Source organism: Tarenaya hassleriana, unplaced genomic scaffold, assembly GCF_000463585.1.
Source record: "Tarenaya hassleriana unplaced genomic scaffold, ASM46358v1 Cleome5, whole genome shotgun sequence".
NCBI classification, from domain to species: domain Eukaryota; kingdom Viridiplantae; phylum Streptophyta; class Magnoliopsida; order Brassicales; family Cleomaceae; genus Tarenaya; species Tarenaya hassleriana.
Window position 1 is genome coordinate 6,006,521 of NW_010967707.1, and position 21,931 is coordinate 6,028,451.

The following is a 21,931-nucleotide window of genomic DNA, read 5'->3' on the forward strand; positions in this document are numbered from 1 at the left end:
AAGAGATGTACCAACTCCACCAGCTCACTTCTCGAAAGAATACGACGAATTTCCCCCCAAATTCCATATGATGCATTTGTAAAAGTAAAATAAAATTTCGCATCCAACCAACTTTTTCAGGCTATTTAATTCTCCATTTACCCCTATTGAAATATATTCATTTCTTTTTTTAAAGATTTTTATAGTACTTTATTTCATTTTCTCAAGGTCTATATTTTAAAAAATCTAGATATTACATATAATGTTCTAATATCTTTCCGTTATTCTTGTATTTTATATGTAACGATCTTTTCGAAATATCAATCCGTAATATATATATCATGGTTCTACCTAAAACCTAAATGTTATTCTTGGACCTAGGCATGAAAATAAGTTGGGCCCAAAAGGCCTTTCTATGAGATTATAAGGGCCGTTAAAGGTCTTATAGGGCCGAAAATTAGGCCCAATATGAACTCGAATTTGTTTGGCTACGTGGAAGAACTGAACCTTTGCCGGTTTCCATGACGTCATCACAAGAAACATATGACGTTGACGGAATCAGACGCCTTAAATTGTCTACCACATGGAGTGCCATGTCATCAATCGCAGGACACGATCGTGCCATGTCATCATCCACATAAGCGACATACTGTCGGCCGGATTTCATATTACAGTTGTTAAAAAAAACTATAATCGAATAAAATAATCATAATATATATTTACATATATTATACGTGGACTAGAGGACGAATATCAATTTGGGGATTGCAAATAGTCCAAAGAACAATTTAATAATAATTTTCAATTCATTTTGACCGTCGGGGGTGTTTGTGTACCCCAGGGTTCGAGAATAGAAGGTTGCTGAACTTTTTTAAAAAGGAAGTTGATATAAAAATAGAAAAAAATAGATATATTTTTCTCAAATCTGAAAAGATTAAACTCCAAAATAAACAAATTTAAAGCACTTTTCAAACACGAAATTGCCGCCCTAAACAATTCAATTAAGAAGCCACACGGACATTTCGCAAAGAAAACGAAAAAGATAAATTAATTAATTCCATTTTCGCTGGTTCATGTGGGTATGTACGTTCTGAGATCACATTCAAAGTGTATATGCACCGTGCCATGCCATAACATACCATGCCATACCATGCCATGCCATGCCATGCCCCAAAATTAATGATATTCAATATTGGAACACCAAATTAAAGGACGCCACGTGTCATAAATGGCGCATACGAAGCAATACCCAGTTGAGAAACTTGGAGTCCAAAGAAAGAAAATATTACCTCAAAGCAAAGAAAACCATATACGCACGTACATATATATAGTGAACGAATTAATACCCGTGATTTTTTTAAATCCAATTTTAATTTATAATATGCACTGATATATTTATAAAATATAGCTACTTATATACACACACATTTTTTTTTTTAAAGTGAAACACAATTCAAGATACTAGATTACGTTCGATCATAAATTACATTAAATATTTCGCGAAACCGCAAAATCCAAATGATCTATCACTAAATGTCATTACAATAATATACTGGGAATTAGTTTTAGATAATGGTCCTCACTAACATGCAACCAAATTTGAATTTCTTTATTAGAGTTTTCACGCGCACACACATATGTATGTATATATATATAACTCTCTCTCTCTCTCTATATATATATATATATATGTGTGTGTGTGTGTGTGTGTGTGTTACATTATGTACATGTGTGATGGTTTAGAGAGAGAAATAATCGAAAGGAAGAAAGAGAAAGAGATTGAAGGAGTGCCATAAAAGGGAAGAGAGTTTAGTTGGGTAGGTCTTGTTTTCGTCTCTTTCTTTGCTTCTCCTCCATTTCTCCTCCTTAATTAATTTCTTTTTACTAAACGATAATTACTTGTTTCCCTAATTTATTCTAATATTACATATATACGTTCACACACACACACACACCTATATATACACACTTGAGTATATTAATGTTTTTTTTCGAAATTTTTTATTTAATCACTGGATGATCTCCAATTGAATGTGTGTGTATAAATATACACGAACACGTATAAGGAGCATATGCAGGGCAGGGCAATGATGATCTCGATCGTCTTCTTGAAAGTCTCGCATCGCTTTTCCTTCTCCCCGTTTCTGTATTTAACTTCATAATTTCCTCTCCACCCACCTCTCTTCTCCCCCATTTAACACTCCAGAGAGAGAGAGAGAGAGAGAGGTCACTTTCTTTGCTCATTTTCTCGCGCCCACTGTCAATTCATCCAAGAGAGAGAGAGAGAGAGAGAGAGAAGAGATCGATAAGATCTGGGAATTATTGATTATAATTTTATGGGTTTTCGGTTTCTTGATCTCTTTCCGTTTCTTGAAATGGTCCCAATCTCCAGTCGTCTCTCTGGGCACTGAAAGTGATAAAACAACAAAGATGGAAGTTTTTCAAACGAAGGCGAGATCGATCCACCCCAACCATGTCACCCAACAAGTTGTTCATCATCTTCTTCTTCTCCTTCTTCTTGCCCTAAGCCTCTTCGTCAATCAGAAGGTTGCTTGCGTATCTGCTCTGAACTACACAAAGTACCGACACGTTAGTAGTCTAAGACTTGAGAGGATTCAGAAGCACTTGAACAACATCAACAAGCCTCCTGTCTTAACCATTCAGGTACGCTTAATCATCCATATATATATATATATATATCAAACTTGCAAACTTAGTGACTATATATATATATATATATATATAAAATGATGATTTGATTATGTGATAGTGAAAATAACTTGGTGCAGAGTGCAGATGGAGACATTATAGATTGTGTGCATAAGAGAAAGCAACCTGCTTTGGATCACCCACTCCTAAAGAATCACAGGATTCAGGTTAATTTTGGACCGATCGATCACTCTCAATTCTCTAACAACATTATAATTAGCCTGTATATATATTCACATCCCGAAAGTCCTTTTACACAATGAAACGGACGGTCCAATTTGAAATCATCATCATTGTCGTGTTATGAATGATTATTCATGCAATAACAACACAATATGTAGAAAGGGCCGTCAAAATGGCCGAAGAAGAAGATGAGAGGAAAGGGGGCAGGCGACGTAGGAGGAGATTTATTGGGAGGTGCATGGCAAATATGGCACGTGAACGGGACAAGGTGCCCAAAGGGTACGGTCCCGATACGACGCAGCACACTTCAGGATGTCCTGAGAGCCGAGTCTTTGTTTGACTTTGGCAAGAAGACCCGGAGAGTTGACCTCAATCGACGGTCAGATATCCCCGACGTCATCGGCAGTAATGGACACGAGGTACATCTGATCTCATCTTTCTAATGGCTCGGCTTTAAATGAAAACATTATCTTACTTAATAAGCACGTTAGCTCGTCCGCCGATATATGTAGTAGCGCATGCATATATATATATATATATATATATATGTATATGTAAGGGTATATGTGTAAATGCGTATGTAGATGTTTGATAGCTTTTAATGTACGGTCACATCATATTAAATATTGAAAAGACGGAATCTTTATTAAAATGCAAGAATAAAGTTACCATGGGCATTATACACAACGATCGTAATATGTATCATTATAATAATTACCAAACAAAATATGTATTTGTGTGTGTGTGTGTGGGGGGGGGGGGGCAGGCATATCGAAATATTTATATATATATATATATATGAAATATATATATATATATATATAAAACAAACATGATAAGTTAGTGTTTGTGTTTGAAAGAGACCAAATAATTGATGTGGGCACTTACTTATTCATATGAGTTTTAAAGAAAATGATCATGAAAAAAAAAACGCTTACCCAACATGTTCGAATTCACTCCCCAAGGCACTCCCGATCTCAACAGCATTGAAGCCGGTTGGCAGGTACGCCCTCCTTCTTTTCCACTATTTTCTATTTGACCCCGAATAAAAAAATGTTTCAGAAAACCCCCCGAGTTAAACCTATGATTTTTGGAATTGGAATGTTATATTAATGGAAAAACATGTATATGTATATACTTTTTTCTAAAGCCTTGATCATTCTACTAGTAGGTCAGTCCGGAGCTGTATGGTGACAGCAGGCCCAGATTGTTCACTTATTGGACGGTATATGCTTTCTTCTATTCCTCTTTATCTACTAAATTTGTTTTGTTTATATTCCAATCAATAATTCTCCATCTATTGCAAAAATTATATATACATATATATATGTATATGTTATCGACGTGATTAAACATTACCCGTTGGGTAAGAATGCTGCATGTATTTTTTATGTGCATATTGACACGTTTAGAATTTGATTAGTTTAACTTATACAAATAAATAGATGAGTAAATATAAGTTATTTGATCATATAAAGATCTTTAAATTTTCGATAACAAACAAAAAAATGATAATAATAGCATTGAAGCCTTTTTCTTCTTAAATGCAATGTCACTCGAAGTTAAAGCGAGTAGACGAGGATCATCAATAGGGTTTGGCGTGGCATTCATTTGTTACATTAATTAATAACACACACACATACACACACATATATATCATATCCTTCTGGCTGTTATGGTAATTTGAAATTGTTTTTCTCTTACAAGAATCAAACTTGATAATTTATTTGATTATGACTGCAGAGAGGTGTAATTTAAATTGAATATATGGAAATGTATATTTCAGAGTGATTCATATCAAGCGACAGGGTGCTACAACCTTCTGTGTGCTGGGTTTATACAAACTAATAACAGGATCGCCATTGGAGCTGCCATTTCTCCAATCTCCACCTTCAAAGGCAACCAATTCGACATCACCATCCTCATCTGGAAGGTACACACACACACATGTATACACATGCCTTTATATTCCCGTGTGCATGTATGTATATAATAATTATAATTTGGTTATTAAAGGATCCAAAGCTTGGGAACTGGTGGCTGGGATTCGGAGACAATACATTGGTGGGATATTGGCCGTCGGAGCTATTCACGCGCTTAAGCGGACACGCAACGATGGTGGAGTGGGGGGGAGAGGTCGTGAACTCACGCGCCACCGGGAGACACACCACGACGCAGATGGGGTCTGGCCACTTCGCGGTGGAAGGCTTCGAGAAAGCATCCTACTTCCGAAACCTTGAGACCGTCGATCCCGACAACACGCTCGTCCCTGTCCGGAGCATTCAGACACTGTCCGAGAACTCAAACTGTTACAACATCCAGAGCTTCTATAGTAATGACTGGGGCACTTATTTTTACTATGGTGGACCTGGGTTTAACCCTAAGTGCACTTAATCCGAAAAAAAAAATCGATTTTTATGGATTGCACAGTTTTTGTTCGGACACAAACAATATTACAGACAGAACAACAAAACCCACAGCTCCAAACATATAAATAAAAAGGTCATTTGGTTGTGCCTGTAAACCTACATTCGAGAGTCTTTTTTCGGCGAAAATTCGTGTCAGCATATGAAGCAGATGGCCCTTGTTCTTGTCGTGTCGCGGTCTTCTAGGCCTTTCATGAACCATCTGATCGCGAGGTGCTCGGAACCATACGTCATGAACGATGCTAAAACCATCGCTCCAGCTACCATCAGACCTAGCCTGCTCAAACAGGAGAATCAAAAAGCCATTTCATGTCATGACCAGCAATTCTTCTCATAGGAAGGATCCAATAACGAGATAGGAATATTCATCTCCACGGATGTTTATATAAAGGAGATGAATCGCGGTGAAATAACGTAGGGGTTTTTGTTAATGAGCTTGAAATTACCTCAAAAACAAAGCGCTGATCCCTAAAATGTATGGTAGAGAAACGGCAGCAATGGCCAAAAATACCATCCCTAATCCGTAGTACCAAGTAGTCACGTCGCAAGACTGACCTGCACGCTGATGACCTGTCCGAGACATCAAAGGAAATATAACTAGTATATCGAGGGAGAGACAGAACAAGATGTTGCAAAGACAATTCTCGAGTCCATAGAAAACTTTTCCGCTACCTTTTCCGGAATCATCCAAGGAAGATTCTGTTTGAGATGAAAGAGACCCTGTTTGAGTTGCGATTCTCTTGCCATACTGGTGTACCAAAAGAAGGAAGCCGCCGAATAAAAGGAAGAAGAGAGTAAAGGTCCACTCGTAAAGCAAAACCAGACCAGTCAATGGCATGATCTGCCTTGGCACGATTGCAAAGGAAAATCCGATAGATGTCAGAACAGCTACAAAACATACTACGACCGAGACTGCCCCCAACCATTGCGGAACCTTTGAGTGTGCCCCATTGTGAAGCTGCATAAATCAGATGCAACAATTAAGCTGTAACATTACATCCAAGTTTTTGAACAATTAAGTAGAGACACAAAGAACACATAAAGAGAACAATATGACAGAGCAATCTGCTTAAAGGAACTAACTTGATAGTTGGAATTCATGGATGACAATGTAGATACACCACTATAACCAAGTGTTCCATTAGATCTGATTCTGTAATAAAGATGTCTGATCTGATTGCAAACTGAGCTACGGCACAACGATCCCAAGAACTCACGTCCCTGCAATAAAAAAATCACATAACTATGATCAGAAAAGGTGAATGAAGCAGAGATTAAGGCAAAGGGTAGACACAATATGTAAAAGTCTGACCTCGGATGAAAATCGATAAAAGCAGATCAAGAGTGTACAAAGGGGTAACAAGAAAAGGAGCTTGATGGCGAGTTCGTCCTTTGGATTTTTGCCACCTCCGGTTCCAGGAAGAGACTCCTCAAGCCTTACTCTGATGCTCTGAAATTGTCACCAGTGAAATCAAACTCGAGCAATCCATTCACTCAAAAGCCACCTCAAGATTTACCCCTAATAGAAAAGCAATAACATCTCAGAATATGTAAAAGCCTTAGAGAGGAAGACCTACCTGCCAAGCATCAACAGGCTTCACGAGCCAAGCTGTCCACCAGTCCCAAGGCTTAAGAGGGCCTAGCGTGTAGTGAATAACATGAAGCTTACTGTCATCCACCATCCACTGCAGAGAGAGAGAGAGAGAGAGAGAGAGAGAGAGAGAGAGAGAGAGAGAGAGAGAGTATAAGATTCAAGAACCAAGACAGTTCAAGAAAAAGACCAAAGATATCCTAAACTAATCACAATCAGATATAAACATCAAACTTAAGTAATGCCTTATTTCCTAGTTTGACATACGAGATTTCAACAAGCATTACTGTTACTTTAGATAAAAAAACTGATAATTAGCGTATGGAATTTAATTTTCTTTAACCAGGAAAGAGGTAAATACCTTGTTAGCAAGCATGTAAAGACCAACATCTGCATTGTATAACGTAGAAAGCCTCTCCATCTGAGGAACCGGTCTAGTTTTTAAATCTTCGAGGGATACACTAGGATCGAAAACACGAGCATTAGGAAAGTCTGGATAGTACGAATTCAAGAAGCCCTGGTCTCCCCCTGTGTAAGATGACAAAGTCTTCACTTGTCTCATCATGTCATTGAAAAGAGCTTCGGATGGTTCCACAACCATGACTCCAGAGTTCAGTCTCTCCGAGTGCTTTAGGTTGGCACAAAACTTTGAACACTTAAATAGATCCTCAATGTTCTTTACCACAATAGTATCCGCATCAAGATACACAACTGCAGCAGCAAATAGATAGACAAGAAAAATCATCAAATTTCACAACAAAGGATGTAAGTGCACAAGGCAGAAAGAAAGAGATTGAAACTCAAGTCATCCATGGAATGGCTCCTTGACCTGAACTCTTGAGAAACAAGAAGCAAACGACTCTTATAAGCATTAACTAAGTTGATCTCGCTATACATCCCTCAGAACATCATTTACCACATACAACAAATAATTAATAAATTAAACAGCATCAGTTCCTGTTCAATTTGTTCGACGAAAAATACATGACAAAATTTCTGCTTGTGATTTCTCAAACACCCAATTCAGGAGAAAACCAGAAACAGTAACTGTATCCATTTTCACCGGTTTCTTAAACGACAGATTGCGGAACACCAAAGCATTACCTTTTGTGTACTCAGTCATGTTGAAAATTTTCAGCTTCGTGTAGACACCCCAGAACCTCTTCGGATGAACTTGATTCGGATTTTCCAGTAAACTAATCTTCTCTACTTTCCATCCATCTGCCTGCAGAATCAAACACATGGCCTTCATTTACAAGATGCAACCAGTGGGGAACAGATTCGATCCAAGTTCCATGGGAAAAAACCCCGCAGCAAACTCAATCCATGGAGAAATAGCTCCATCAACAATGGACCCCGGACACTTGATGAATAATACAGTCAAATGAGTTCCCCAGGAGACACATACTTAGTTCAACCAAGACATAAACCTACATCCATTCTCTTACACCTTTAGTTCTGAACCGAGATTCGAAGGCTAGATGATCGATGGAGAACTTAGGTAAAACAAGTAAGATCCTTTCAGCAGAAGAGAGGTGTTCCATAGCTTAAAATTTAAAATTTTGAGATGCACCCGTAATTTTCACCGCTCAATCACACTATCTCAATCCATTTGAAAGCAAAAAAAGAAAATTCAATGAGAAAGTGAGAGTTCAAGGATCGAGCAGGTGAGAGAAACGCAAAGGAAAGACTTGTTAGATCTTCAGACTTCGAGAAATGGAAAAAGTTCTCTTTGGAACCAAACATAAGCGTGGAAGAAGAGAATCCACAAACCTTGAGTAGCTTCTTAGAGTAATCAGAGACGCCATCAGAGACCAAAACGACCATATCCTTCTTGGATCCAGTGTCCCGAATCGATTTCCCCAATACCCTAACTCCCAATAGGAACTCATCTCCATACAGAAGCGTCACGTAAGCTTGCTTAGTTGATTGGGATCCAACCGAAACCCCGAACTGAGTTGACAAAAGCGCGATCGAAATTAGGAAGACCCAGAAACTCGGTTTGAGTCTCACCATAATTCGGATCTATTACTTAAGGTGTTTGGATTCACAGATTTTCTCGAGAGAATTTGTGTGAGATTTTCTCGAGAAAAAAAGCCGTGTCTGTGCGTGTGTATATATAAACGTTGAAGAGAGTTTGAAATTTCTTCACTTCGATCTCTCCGTATCTCTTCTGTGTTGGCTTCATGACTTACCTCGTCATTCCACGCCGTCGTTTTAGAAACCGGAAAATTATAATATCCTACGGTTAAGCCCACCGATATATATTTCTTCAACCAATGAAAAGTCGACACGTATTTATTTCTTCCCGAATGTCATCTTCCTTCCCTTTTCTTTTTTGCAGAGAAGATATTTTTGTAAACCAAGAAAAGATTCTAACATGAGATGTGAGGCAGTCTTTATACAAGGTTAAAGATAATGTGTGTACATGATATTTTATTATTATAAGCAGACAGCAACAACTCAAATGACGCATACAGAGATCAATATAAGAAAGACCCCGACAGAGAAAAAAATGAATTATCGATCGATATCAATCCGAAAGACGTCTTTGGAACGTGCAGTTACAGACGCAGTTTAGAACTGTCTGCATCTGTAAGAACAAAAACTGCATTTACCTATGGATGGATCTGTAAGAAGATGATCCTAGCGGCACGAGAGAGATGAGACCAGCAAGGCACCAACTACTCTTCATGGTTTCAGGAGGAGGAGGATGAGGGCAGGAGAGCGATTTCTGGTGAATTTCCGGCATCAAGGAAGCTGCTTGACAATGGCTGCAACAAGAGAAACCAACCCGGATTAAAAAAAAAACAGAAACAATGAGGATTGGATATCATATCATATGTTAGTTTCAGTTGATGTTCCACCGTGAACATCACACACGTTAAACCTTGTAGCGGAAGATCAAGGTTTAAGGGTTTTGTTTTTGTATGTGAAAGCAGAAAGTTCACAAGTTCTGAATCATTTTAACATATGTTTCGATAATTTTCTACGTTGATGGCTGCAAAAACATACCTCAATGTATTCAGTTTCGGAGAGAAAGAAAGGTTCCTTCTCCGAAACACCACCGTTTTCATGAAGGAGTCTTTCCAGATCCTGCAATGCCACCCAGAGGAACCAAAATCACACAAACGTACAAAAAAATCTGAAACGGTCGAAAAATATGTCATGAATTTTGAAAAATCATATGAAATAATTTCCGGGTAGGTTAACCTTTCGAGTCAAGAGCTCAAACTCGAGCAGTTCCTCAGCGATCTTCTCAAGAACACGGCGGTTTTTCAGAAGCATTCCCTTTGCCCGTTGATAAGCTAAGTCGTATATCTGTGAAGAAACAAGAAAGCATCGTAAAGGGTCTCATATATATTTCAGTTTTGAACTGAGGTTTGAACCGAATTAAAGGGATATTTTGGCGACTGAAAGAGATGTAAAAGTTGAAGATATGTGGAATTCTATTGTGAACAAAACAAACAAACCTTTTCAACTTTAGCCGCCATTTCATATTCGTGATTGTTCCCCATGCTTAAAGCGGAGACCTGCCCCCAATCAAAATCAAATTAACCAAAGAGCATCACAGCTTATATACCACCCAGTCTGATGAATTCATCAGGCAAATCACAACACGTCAAGTCTCATGTCTTGAAAGAAAACATAAAACTTTTGTATGTACTGTTCTATACGATTCCCCCATTTTGGTTTCAAATGTTTCAGTTTCAGGTATGCCATCTAAAACTTCCGAGGGCATTATCTCTGATGTTCGGAAGATCTCTTTCAAGAAATCTAGTAGATATTAGGGTTTGCTTCGGGCTACAATGAAATTGAAGAACATGGTCCAAAAGGCAGATTTTGATACAATTTTCTGATGAAAGAAGTTTACCGCGTTATTGGCATAGTAGACAGCAGGGCTATCATCAGGTCCCCAGCCATATTGAAGCACCATACTTGTTGCTATCTGTTGCAAGCCACAAATGAAACAATCAAACAAGAAACATAAAACTATGAAAACAATGAAATATGGCAAAGGATGATATGATGGAGAAGGTGTACAACAAACAGAAACAGTTTACCTCCTGAGCTTGCTTTAGTTCTGAAGAAGAAAGATTATTTTCTTCTCCAAAGGGAAGAAGCATTTGCGATGCAATATGGGACCCAAAGCAGAAAACAAGTTTCTTTTCGAGATATGATCTGGGCTCTGCATTCCCACTTGTGGAGCCTCCGTTTGTGGCCTTAGTGATTTTTGTACACCCAATCCCCTGGAATTACAAAATTGCTCCACTAAGATCTATCATCTCAACTAATGTAAATACCCAAATGTATAGCTATTGAAGAATGTCATTCAAGAAAAATTCCAACCAGAACAAAGTCCCCTTAAACTTGCATGCATTTGACTTGTTACTTTTAGAATTAACACACAATATTACGTAGGTAGCAGTTTAACAGATGAAAACCATTTAAATAGTTCAAAGTTTTAATCGTTGCCCAAAAGAAAATTCAGGAGGGTGAGGACTAACCTGCCAAGAACAAGGTTCAAGCCAGAGATTATCCACAAGATCAAAATTTGGAATTAGAAGAGCAATGAGGCCACGGCCAGCTGCCCATACAGCATGCGGGAACTTTGTTTCCCTTGTCCACTGAAAATTAACCAAACTAAATGTGGTTGGTTACCACAATATGATATTGGAAGGCAAACAGATGAGAAATGAGTCCACCTCTAAAACCTACGTTTGTGAAATTTGACATGCTTTCTAAATTTCTTCATTTGACCAAGAAATATTACTGCTTCAAAACTTTTCCATGACAGTGTGTAAGAATAAAAAGTAAAATGATGGGTATATTAGATGCACCAGGAAGAAGAGATAGATTAGATGAGCATGATGACAGGAATAAAGAGCAGATTCTTAAGCTTGTTAGTATAATATGCCTTACATCGAGCGGAGGGTTTAGGAGTTCTATCCCATTGCTTATCTGACCATATGGTTCCATCAGATCAACCACATTCTCCAAATCTTCTTTTGTTAAGCTGAGTCCAAGATGATTCACGACCATTTTGCTCATTGTCTTCACAACTTTGGTTTTCCGGAACCACTGGGGCACCATATGGCTAAAAGTCTGTCCGGAGAAAAAGAAAATGTCAAACAATAGAAACAATAGAAATTGGGGCACCATAAATGACTGAAAATGAAAGGGTGAAGAACAGAATGGGGAAAATGATGCCAAATTGGGTTCCATTCATTCAGGAATCCACTCTTAAGGAGAAACAGGAGTTCTAAGCAAATCAGAAGAACCGTTGATGAATTCTTAAAGTGAAGAAACAAATATGAAGACAAAGGCATAATACTTACTGCAAACCAGCTAACGTAACCCAGAAGTTCATCTGTGTCAAGAAATTTGTTCCTGAAGGCACTACCTTCTAGAGCCATTGGAACAAGTTTTAGTTCTGTCGGGCGTAATAGAGCTGTCTTCTCGGCGACCTGTAGGAACTAAATGTGAGCACACCAACACAGTGGAACCAGAGAAAAAAGAAATAGGAAGAGAATCTGTGAGAAAGCGATCCAGGATAATACTTGCAACAGAAGCAACCCTCTAGTGCATCGTCACTAACCACAGAGCAAGGAGAATTAGAAAAACAGAGTACCTTTTTATGCTTTGCAGAGAACATAAATGATTCTAGCATTACTTAAAGTGACCAAAGTTTCTAGGTTTAACGACCTTTACCCTAAATAGCATGAGCAGACATTTACAAGATTATCTTAGATTCTCCATTTGTAAACAATCTCCGTTCTTGCCCATCTCCAATGGAGCAAGACAGAAAGATTTATTTGTATAGCTGGTTTGCCAAGCATTAACTTATCAGATAAGGAAGAAGCACAAGAGAATACAGCATCCACATGCAAGACATGACGAACCCAACGAATGTTGAAGGTAAGGAAGTCACATAAATGTACTAACATATCAGTCATAAAAGGAACAGTTGAAGATGGCATTGCTGCAGGGATTTCAGTTCATATATTCGAAACAACTTAAGATCACCTTTCGCCAATCCACCAGATCGATGAGTTCTCTGTCCATGTATTTCTCTGCAGCAATGTGCAAAATTCTCTCCCTCTCCATTTCAGTTGGACGCTGAAGATGAAATACCCTATCCATACGACCAGGCCGCCTTAAAGCCTCATCAATCTGCTTATGATTCCGTGTTGTGGCCATCAAAACAACGCCATCCTGCTTCTCAAAGCTGAATAAATACAAAATACAGATAAAGAAAGGAAATACAGTTAGAGAAGAAGGCATAAAGTGGAACAAAGACCAGACGAAAGGAAACAAAACACAGAACAAGAAGGCATGCTCTACAGTAGTTACCAATCTAGTCACATCAAAAGATCAAACTTTGAGCAACTGCGAAAGAATACTACAGCTTAATCTAAAATTTATGAAAGACGAAATTATAGCTTACCCATCAAGTTCAACAAGAAGCTGGTTAATGAAAGCTTCATGATCTTGCTGCTTTGTATGTATGAACTTCCCACGTACACCAGCAAAGAGGTCAAAATCCTCCACAAACAAAATTACAGGTGCCTAGGCATAACATTAAATTTTAGACAATAAGATGAAGCATTGAAATTTAATTCCACAGAAGAGACAGAACATAATAATCATGAAAACAAAGGACCAAAAGACAATGCAAGGCAACAGAACCAACCAAATCTCTAGCGGTTTGAAAGAGTTCCCTAACATTCGCCGCACTTTGACCAACCCATAATCCAGCCTCCAGTTCTTGAGCTTCAACATTAACAACAGGCACTCTTGCTTCTGCCGCGATAGCAAGAGCCAGTGACGTCTTTCCTGTTCCTCTCTCACCCACAATAAGAACTCCCTGCAACATGAATCAGCATAGTATAGGAATCAGAGCCACTTACATGGTGAAAGTGAGACTGCACATAAGATCAAGTTTGAAATTGTAAAGAGACAGACATACTCGAGGAGCACGGGCACCCATCTCCTGAAACGCCTTTGGGTTGTGTAAAAATGCTACAACCTCGTTGATTTCCTCTCTCATAGACTCAATACTAGCAAAGTCTTTCAATGGAATTGGTGGGTTTTTCACCCTCTTCATTCTGTCAAATGCAGTTTTGATGGGGTCAATGCCAGCCCTTCTCTCTTGTCTGATTCTCCTTTTTCTATAAGTAAAATATGAATTCTGCAGAACAAGCAAACAATCAACAAACGTGATAACTAAATAAGATTATATACTATATTACAGCTTACAGAAATTCGATAGTTCTAGAAAGATTTAAGGAAATACGGAGAAAAAGGGAAAGATGTGATACCACTCTCCAGAATTTTCTGACATTTGGATCTCGACGGAAGGGTCCATAGCCAAGTAGTCTTGGAACTTTTCTCTTTAAAAAGCGGAAAACATGATACAAGACAAACCCATAAATGAAGCTTCTAACGAGAAACCACAGGAACCATTGAAAGTCTTCTGTATCGCGGGACTTGAAGTTCAATTCCGCTTCAGATTGCCATTGCAAGTACCACGTCGTACCAACACTCTGATCTAGTTCCTCTGGCCATGCCATTCCCAGACGCAGCCTTATCTGTATCAGAATTTAAAGTCAAGAACCACAGATAATCTGTAGAAACACAAAAGGATCCAATAAACTAAATGGCAAACACAGTGAAAGTAGGATACCGGGTAAGGGATGATAAATTCAATAATGGGAAACATGACCACCATCATTATGTCGTCGTTTATATTCTTTATCTTCTCTAAAAGCCAATGTTTTGCAGTTGACACGATTTGAGTCTTCCATAGTCCACTAAGGACTCGAGAGACCACCCTTGTGACCACCAGAAACTGTTGTTGGATACTTAGCTCTGAGAAAGGTATCCACATGAGATGAACAGAAGTTGGAATTCCACAAGCAAGCATTTTCATGTACAAAGCATCAAATCCTCCGAAATCCTCAAACAGCATCTCATATTCCTGAAGCCATAGACGAGAGTTAGAAGCTTAATGCAAAAAACTCAAAAAAAAAGGGACATTCAAGTCATCGACCTTGATATCGACATAATACTCCTTGTCATCTCCTTTTAGGGCGACATACATTACAGCATAGTCATGCCTGATCCTTGCACTCTCTATCAGCTTCTTAGAAACTGCATATGGAACAGCCATTGGATCCATTTCCCACCGATCTTTGTCCTCATTATAACAAGTCTTTGAGACAACTCTATCTCGAGCCAGAAGAATTTGTTCCTTCAAGTAAAAATCATTAAACGATTGGTAAAATGATCGACGGAAGTGCACACACAAGTGTAAATAAAATTGTAGAACAAGGTCGCTGATAAACTGTATCATCTAAAGCGCCAGGTATCACATCTAGATTGCATGAAGATCAATCAGTTAAATACATACAATTAAAAAGCTGTGGAGACCAGAAAACTTGAGTTTCTTGATAGGCTTTTGTCTTTTCATGTGAAATGGAATTAGCTAAGAGGTAACTACTAGTTTTACATGAAAGCTTTAGTTACTTGATAAAAATCCTAAAAAATCTACCCAAGTACAAAGCCATCTTAAGTTGGCTTATCGAATTTTCACATTATTAAACTCAAAAATTACCTGTTTCTGCGCAATATACTCCTTACCAAAATCTGCATCTTCCAACAATTTCCTCTTCAAATCTGCCTTAGCTTCTGCTTGCCACTTTTTCCAACCATGGTGCAAATGAAGCTGGATGGCTTTAGGAACAACCACCTCCTTCTCTCCAAACAGCCATCTCATCTCAGCTTCTGGAAAACCCTTCACGACTTCGTCTTCTGGGGTTTTTACAACAAAAAGCTTTTCTTCACCAAACTTTCTCATACGTTTTCTAATACGATCTTGAAGATTTTTCTGTAGCTTTTTCGATTCCTCGAGGCGTTGTTTTATGCGTAGGGCAAAATCAACAGAATCACGTTCAAATAGGGGACCAGAATCATCTAGTTCCACAACATTAGGCAGTATCAGTTGTTCCAAGTGCTTTCGTTGTGTATCCTCTAGCTCCCGCTTAATTTCAGAACTTGAGAGTTTTGTAGCAGGACTTTTAGAGAGACTACAACCGGATAAAACGATCAACACTATCAGAGAAACAACAATATTTTCGTGGGGGAAATCATAAACCATAAGATACATGAATGTGTCAACAAAAGATAATACGTAAACTTCAGTTGAGATTACTATGCAGTAAACAAAACACAGGCCATCTTATTGTAAAGCTACCACTTTTAGCATCACATAAGTTTGCACCGCAAGATTGATAACAGGTGAATCATCAGAAGGACATTATACTGCTCTAGTCTTAAAGTAAACCGCATAAACCCATCAGTAGATATGTTACCTCTCAAGTTTCTTCTGCTTCATTTTACGGTTGAACGCTTTAACCAACTCTTCACATTCCCTCTCAATGAAAATAAGCTCCCTAATCCCGAAACTCAATGTCACCGTTTCTTTCTTCAAAATTGTATCATCAATCTCATCTATTATTTCCCATATCTTGCCGTACTGGCTTTCCATTATATCTACTCTCTCTTCCAATTTTTTCAGTCTCTCTTTCTCCCCTTTGGCCAACAATCTCTCACTCTCTTTCTTCACTTTTAAGGCCTCGTCTATAATTCCCGCAGCACGTCGCATTAACGCATCTTTCTCCTTTCTCAACCCCTTCACATCTCTATACATTCCACTCATGATCTCTTTCTGCAGCTTCTCATTATCTTCCTTCACCGCCTCCAAAGCCATTCCCACTTCAGCTACATCTCCATTTTCCCTTTTGACCTTCTCAATACTCTGCAGTAGACCAGATACTGTCTCCAACAACCTCCTCGTATAACCCGAAAACTCATGATCCACTCTTTTCAGAACAACCTCTTTTTCCCTCACTGTCTCTTTCTTGTTCTTCCATATCACATCACTAACAAAGGATATCGCCAGGGCGGGAGGTTGGAAGGAACGAATTGGTGAAAACCCAATTGCGATACAGAACAAGGCGTAAACTAGAGGTTTGGAGACGAATTGTATTACACTCTCCTTCGATTTCGCCCCACACCCGGATGAAGAAGCAAACCCATTTCCTGCTTCCAACAGCCTCGGCCATTCCGAGACCCCATTACTCGTGCCTGCGGGGTGCTTTGAACCCTTAGAAACCCCATAAAAGGCGAAAGGACCAAAACTACCTCTAACGGGCAGAATCTTCTTAGATTTCTCGGATTCCCTAGACCCCGATTTCCGAGTTTTGACCCGATATCTGGGCTTAAACCCTACAAAACTCGGGTTCAGATGCGGTGGAGAGCACTGCGTGGACAAGAGTGAGGTGATGGAAGAAGCTGAAACGAAGCCCATCGGAATACCGCCGAGGAATTCAAGTAGAGCGTGAAGGTGAAAACAAGATTAGGGTTAATGTCTCCATTTAAGGAGTCGAAGAGGATCTTGTCTGAGGTTTTCGCCGGAAAGTCGCCGGATTTCAAACTGCGACAGGCGAGGGAAGTGAGAGTGGGGAAGAGGGGATAAAAGAGAAGGGGCGAGTCAGGACTCAGGGATAAGCTAAGTATTTGTAATATGAATTTGTATTCGTTATTTGTTAACGCAGCGTTGCGTTAAGCTTTTTTTTGTGCAAGGTAAAAAAAAACAGCGTTACAATCTTACAAAAGTCTATATATAATATATTAGTATTACATAGAAAAACCTAAGGCAAATTTTTACTAATTTCAGTTTACCATCTCATAATGTGTTTTATTTATAGTTTGGTCCCATACTATTAAATCAATCGATTTACCCCGACATCACTTAACTCGTTCACCGCCAATTTCCTCATGCAGCAGAACGGCTAAACGTCTCGTCCACAGAGCTGAGATTCGCCACTTTGTTCTTCGAATACCTCTTCTTCTTCTTCTTCGTCTTCTTCTTCTTCTTCTTTGAGCTTCCTCCGCCATCGCAGCCACCGCACGTTATCGAGATCTCGCAGCCGAAAACGTTACCGAAACACGAAAACAACCCTTTCTTCCTCCTCTTTCCGGCATCTCCGTCGTCCCTCCGCCGCCTCCACCGTTTCCGAGTTCCTCCTTTCCCGCTCGACTCGCTTGTGTCCGTTGTCTCCTCCGCTGAAATGCTGGAGTCGGCGTTCTTGTACCGCTTCTCGACGTAGCTCGGCGTCGTCTCGCTCCTCCATCGCTCTAACCGGCGCTTCACTCCCTCTGTCGTGCCCTCGACGATCGAGCTCACCTCCGGAGGTTTTTGCCGGTTGTAGAGTCCCTGAGCTATCGCCGCCGCCACCACAGACGCCGACGGCCCGATATCCGAGCAACAAAGATCAGAACCGTTAACCATGCTGTCCGTACCACCATACCCTCCGCCGCCGGAAACCACCCCTGGTTTAACACCGTAGATGTCGTCTGTCGACGTCGTGAGATCTGTCTGGTCGCTGTGAGTGCGGCGGAGCACCATTCCGCCGCTGCCGCCGCCGCCCCCGTTCATGTCATGGATGCCCTTCTTATAACGGTGTCCACCATGGTTGCTTCCGTCGAAAACCTCGACGGAAAGCGGCATGCTCCGCTGGGTTCCGTCGAGAAGGGCGATGCCAAGGCGGAGGAGACCTTGAAGCCGGCCAGAGGGACGGCGGATTTGGAGGGTGACGAGCCTCATGTTGTTGTTTCCGTTTCCACCACCGTGGTTGAAGCCTGACCACGGAGCGAATAGATCGCTGAGGAGAACGTTGATGGATCCAACCAACGCGTCCTTGGCCCAAGCCGCCGCGTAAATCTCGATGACGATGGCCGATGCGTCAACGTTGAGGATCTTGTCGTTGACTCGGAAGACCAACTTCTCGTTCCAGATAGGGTTGGCTCGGTTGGTTTGGTCCACACGGGTCGTGAGCTTACGCATCGGGTCGGTGTTGATCCACGCCACAGCATACGTCTTCATATTACGTGACACGCTCGCTAGATCCTGAGCCGATATCATGTTTATCTCGAGGACCGGTAGCAATATTCTCGGCCGACCCATCTCGTCGGATCCGATATGTTCTTGTCGGATACGAATACTCTCGATCTAAATATACGTAGGAAGGAAACAGGAGTTGGAGACGACATAAGAGATGAGGAGGGTTTTGGCCGTTAATTCTGTTTTGATTTCATGTGAAAGGTCAGACGGTTGCAGGAGGAAAGAATCTAGAGAGATGGGGGCTTTGACCTTTATATGACTGCGAGAGTTTTGACGTGTTTCTTTTGCAATTTAAGAAGAGTAATGCTAGTCCATTGTTAAGACAAGGCGTGGATAGAGTGATCTTGTTGCAACGTATTTCTATTTTGGGAAACTAAGTTGTCCTTGCCCTTCTGTTTTTTTTGCTATTTTTAGCATATATTCCTACCTTACATTTGTATGCTGCGCGCGTTTGGTCATTTGTTTGTGTCATTTCGGATTCTTATATAAGTCATCAGCCCATACACGTCGCCGCCCTTTTAACTTTTGTCATCCTTGATGCGATGGTCGACATGCATGACTTCCGTACCTTTTTTTTTTATTGAACCAACAATAATAAAAAACAAAACAAAATAACTTAGCAGACGTTTAAATGTTTTGTAGAATCAAATAGTAAAACTCTAATGTTAACAAAGACCGATATATTTTTTTTATATTATTACTAAAATAAAGTTTTGGACTACATACACATACTAACAAAAATTATTTATCAGTAGTAGAGGTTGACGTTTCGGGAATCGGTTCGGATTAAAGATGAGAATGCATCGATTCGGTTTTTTCGGTTTTATAAAAATAGTACGAATCGATTTTTATATTATGTTCGATTCGGTTTTGGTTTAAAAAAAAGATTTACTTTAAAAATTTTCGTTTTTGTAGTATTTTTTAAAATTCGGTTTAATTCCGAAAAATTTAGTTTTCTAAAAATAGTATCATTCAGAAATTTAAAACTATTTGAATCATATAAATACCCTAATTTTTGGTTCGGTTTCCAAGAACCGAACTGAAACGCTCCCTCCTATGATTGGTACGAAAAAATCGATGTTATATTTTGACAACGTGGAGAGAGACGTAGGATGAATTTTAGTTTATTTCACATATAATTTTCGCCTCTATGAATTGGAGTTATACACAAGGAAAACAAACTCGGTTATTAACAGGATAATGGAATCAGATGCAGTATAAAAATCGAATAAAATGATTATTTTAAATTATAAAAAATAAAATTCGTAATGAAGAATAAAAATAACAGAAAATTCAAAATTTGATTTTAAAAAAGTTTTTTTACAAAAAAAATGAATCCCAATAGATATTGAATCGAACCGAATTTAATAAAAAATATTATAGTTTTTAAAACATAATTAACCCAAATGGAATATAATGGAATCTAAATTTTATACATGCGATTACGATATAAGTTAAAAGGAAAAATACAGTTGGGCCGGTTCTTGTAGGTGTTTTAGTTGGAGCTGGATCGGCCCACTATTTCAGAAAACCCTAGCAGCAAGCTAACCCTAATATAAACTCCTCACCAACGAAGATCATCGCTTCGCAGATTTGAAGAAGACCCGCAACAATGTCGAAGCGAGGTAAATCTGCTTCTCTGCAATCCTCTTCTGCATCGGTATATATGTGTTTGCTTCATGTGAGGTGGAATATCATGAACTTTGTCTTTTCCCTTCGACTTCACTGGATCGTCGAGTTCCTTTGTTTCTCTGTTCCAACTTGATTGATGCTCGAATTGTGGAACTCAGCTTGCGTTTCGAATGCGTAATTTGGCCATGATCTGTCTGGTATTTATGATAATCCTGGAAAATGATCTTCCACCTGGTTCTAGGGTTTTCGTCTTCTCTGCCTGTTTCACTATTCATGGCCATTTAACTCGTGAATCGAACTTGAAAATGACCTTCCACAAGCTCTAGGTTATTTGTCTTTTTATGCATCAATGTCCGAGTTTTATGCTGCAAGTGCAAGAGATATGTCAGATTTCTGATTTGCTGAGGTCAACTGTGTGTAGGACGAGGTGGTACATCTGGAAACAAGTTCAGGATGTCATTGGGTCTGCCAGTGGCAGGCCCAGTGAACTGTGCTGACAACACCGGAGCCAAGAACCTCTACATCATTTCCGTGAAAGGAATCAAGGGTCGGCTCAATCGTCTGCCATCTGCTTGTGTAGGCGATATGGTCATGGCCACTGTCAAGAAGGGGAAGCCCGACCTCCGGAAGAAGGTGTTGCCAGCTGTCATCGTCAGACAGCGTAAGCCGTGGCGCCGAAAGGATGGAGTCTATATGTACTTCGAAGGTAAACAATAACATCGAGGGTTTTATCATCTCATGACTTATATACCCTAACATATGCTCTAAATTGCCATTGGATCACTCAATATCTTTATTCGTTTGTGCTAATGCAGACAATGCCGGTGTGATTGTTAATCCAAAGGGTGAAATGAAAGGTACTTACCCTCTTCATATCTTGTTTGTTTAGAATAGTAATCATTCGCCTCACCTTTACTAGTAAAACACAGGCGATGAACTGCAATACAATCAGACTAGTCTGGATTGTGTTTGGACTTGGAGTTCAGTTTTGTTTGGTTTCCAGTTAAGAGAGTTGTGTCTGCTAAGATGAAGATATTCATGGCTATGTTACTGAGATTTTGGTGGGTGTGTGGAATAGGATCTGCTATTACCGGACCGATTGGAAAGGAGTGTGCTGATCTGTGGCCTCGGATCGCCAGTGCTGCCAATGCGATCGTTTAAACCACTTTTGATCTACTCTTCTATTGCCCTGTTTTGGTTTTGTATTTTACTAATATGTTACTGGAACTTTGTGTGGGTTATTTTAAAAGCATGAAAAGTAGCATAAACATGTTTTTTTCCAGTCATGTATTTAATTTATTTTAGTAGCAACGAGTTAAGGTTTTGGTGGGAAAACCATTGTTGAACAGAGATGCAGCGACCAGAGTTTTTGTTCCAAGGCAGAAAGCGCTGTCTTGCTTTTTTTTTTTTTGTCTGATTCTCTGTTCTTGTTCCTTCAGAAAC

General features: G+C 39.5%; 5 protein-coding genes across 6 annotated transcripts; 2 read left to right on the forward strand and 3 right to left on the reverse strand.

Moving 5' to 3' along the window:
• The first annotated feature begins 1,976 nt into the window (after nucleotides 1–1,976).
• Nucleotides 1,977–5,360, forward strand: LOC104827472. Its single transcript, XM_010560644.2, has 7 exons — nucleotides 1,977–2,643; nucleotides 2,769–2,855; nucleotides 3,030–3,303; nucleotides 3,837–3,874; nucleotides 4,043–4,096; nucleotides 4,658–4,804; nucleotides 4,888–5,360. Exons 1-7 carry the CDS (start codon nucleotides 2,410–2,412, stop codon nucleotides 5,263–5,265), a joined length of 1,212 nt encoding a protein of 403 aa, XP_010558946.1. The 5' UTR covers nucleotides 1,977–2,409; the 3' UTR covers nucleotides 5,266–5,360.
• LOC104827281 (inositol phosphorylceramide glucuronosyltransferase 1) lies at nucleotides 5,270–8,904 on the reverse strand. Its single transcript, XM_010560432.2, has 9 exons — nucleotides 8,662–8,904; nucleotides 7,993–8,113; nucleotides 7,250–7,599; nucleotides 6,875–6,982; nucleotides 6,610–6,747; nucleotides 6,381–6,518; nucleotides 5,970–6,255; nucleotides 5,744–5,867; nucleotides 5,270–5,574 (listed from the first exon to the last, which is right to left on the reverse strand). The coding sequence occupies exons 1-9, from the start codon at nucleotides 8,902–8,904 to the stop codon at nucleotides 5,433–5,435; spliced, it is 1,650 nt and encodes a 549-aa protein (XP_010558734.1). The 3' UTR covers nucleotides 5,270–5,432.
• Nucleotides 8,905–9,410: 506 nt separating this feature from the next.
• On the reverse strand, nucleotides 9,411–17,448 carry LOC104827282 (probable inactive ATP-dependent zinc metalloprotease FTSHI 5, chloroplastic). The gene is made up of 18 exons (XM_010560433.2): nucleotides 16,263–17,448; nucleotides 15,506–15,977; nucleotides 14,942–15,142; nucleotides 14,576–14,869; nucleotides 14,211–14,480; nucleotides 13,859–14,080; nucleotides 13,583–13,756; nucleotides 13,337–13,458; nucleotides 12,916–13,117; nucleotides 12,228–12,356; nucleotides 11,812–11,994; nucleotides 11,397–11,516; nucleotides 10,953–11,138; nucleotides 10,763–10,837; nucleotides 10,362–10,421; nucleotides 10,102–10,209; nucleotides 9,904–9,984; nucleotides 9,411–9,662 (listed from the first exon to the last, which is right to left on the reverse strand). Exons 1-18 carry the CDS (start codon nucleotides 17,258–17,260, stop codon nucleotides 9,588–9,590), a joined length of 3,972 nt encoding a protein of 1,323 aa, XP_010558735.1. The 5' UTR covers nucleotides 17,261–17,448; the 3' UTR covers nucleotides 9,411–9,587.
• Nucleotides 17,449–17,728: 280 nt separating this feature from the next.
• LOC104827473 lies at nucleotides 17,729–18,967 on the reverse strand. Its single transcript, XM_010560645.2, has one exon. The coding sequence runs from the start codon at nucleotides 18,917–18,919 to the stop codon at nucleotides 17,729–17,731; it is 1,191 nt and encodes a 396-aa protein (XP_010558947.1). The 5' UTR covers nucleotides 18,920–18,967.
• Nucleotides 18,968–20,374: 1,407 nt separating this feature from the next.
• Nucleotides 20,375–21,890, forward strand: LOC104827283 (60S ribosomal protein L23-like). 2 transcript variants are annotated; one of them, XM_010560434.2, is made up of 4 exons: nucleotides 20,375–20,481; nucleotides 20,910–21,194; nucleotides 21,304–21,345; nucleotides 21,418–21,579. In XM_010560434.2, exons 1-4 carry the CDS (start codon nucleotides 20,469–20,471, stop codon nucleotides 21,516–21,518), a joined length of 441 nt encoding a protein of 146 aa, XP_010558736.1. In that variant the 5' UTR covers nucleotides 20,375–20,468; the 3' UTR covers nucleotides 21,519–21,579. The 2 variants fall into 2 exon arrangements, with proteins under 2 accessions (XP_010558736.1, XP_010558737.1); XM_010560435.1 differs by having other exon boundaries at nucleotides 20,376–20,481; nucleotides 21,567–21,890.
• Nucleotides 21,891–21,931: the final 41 nt, after the last annotated feature.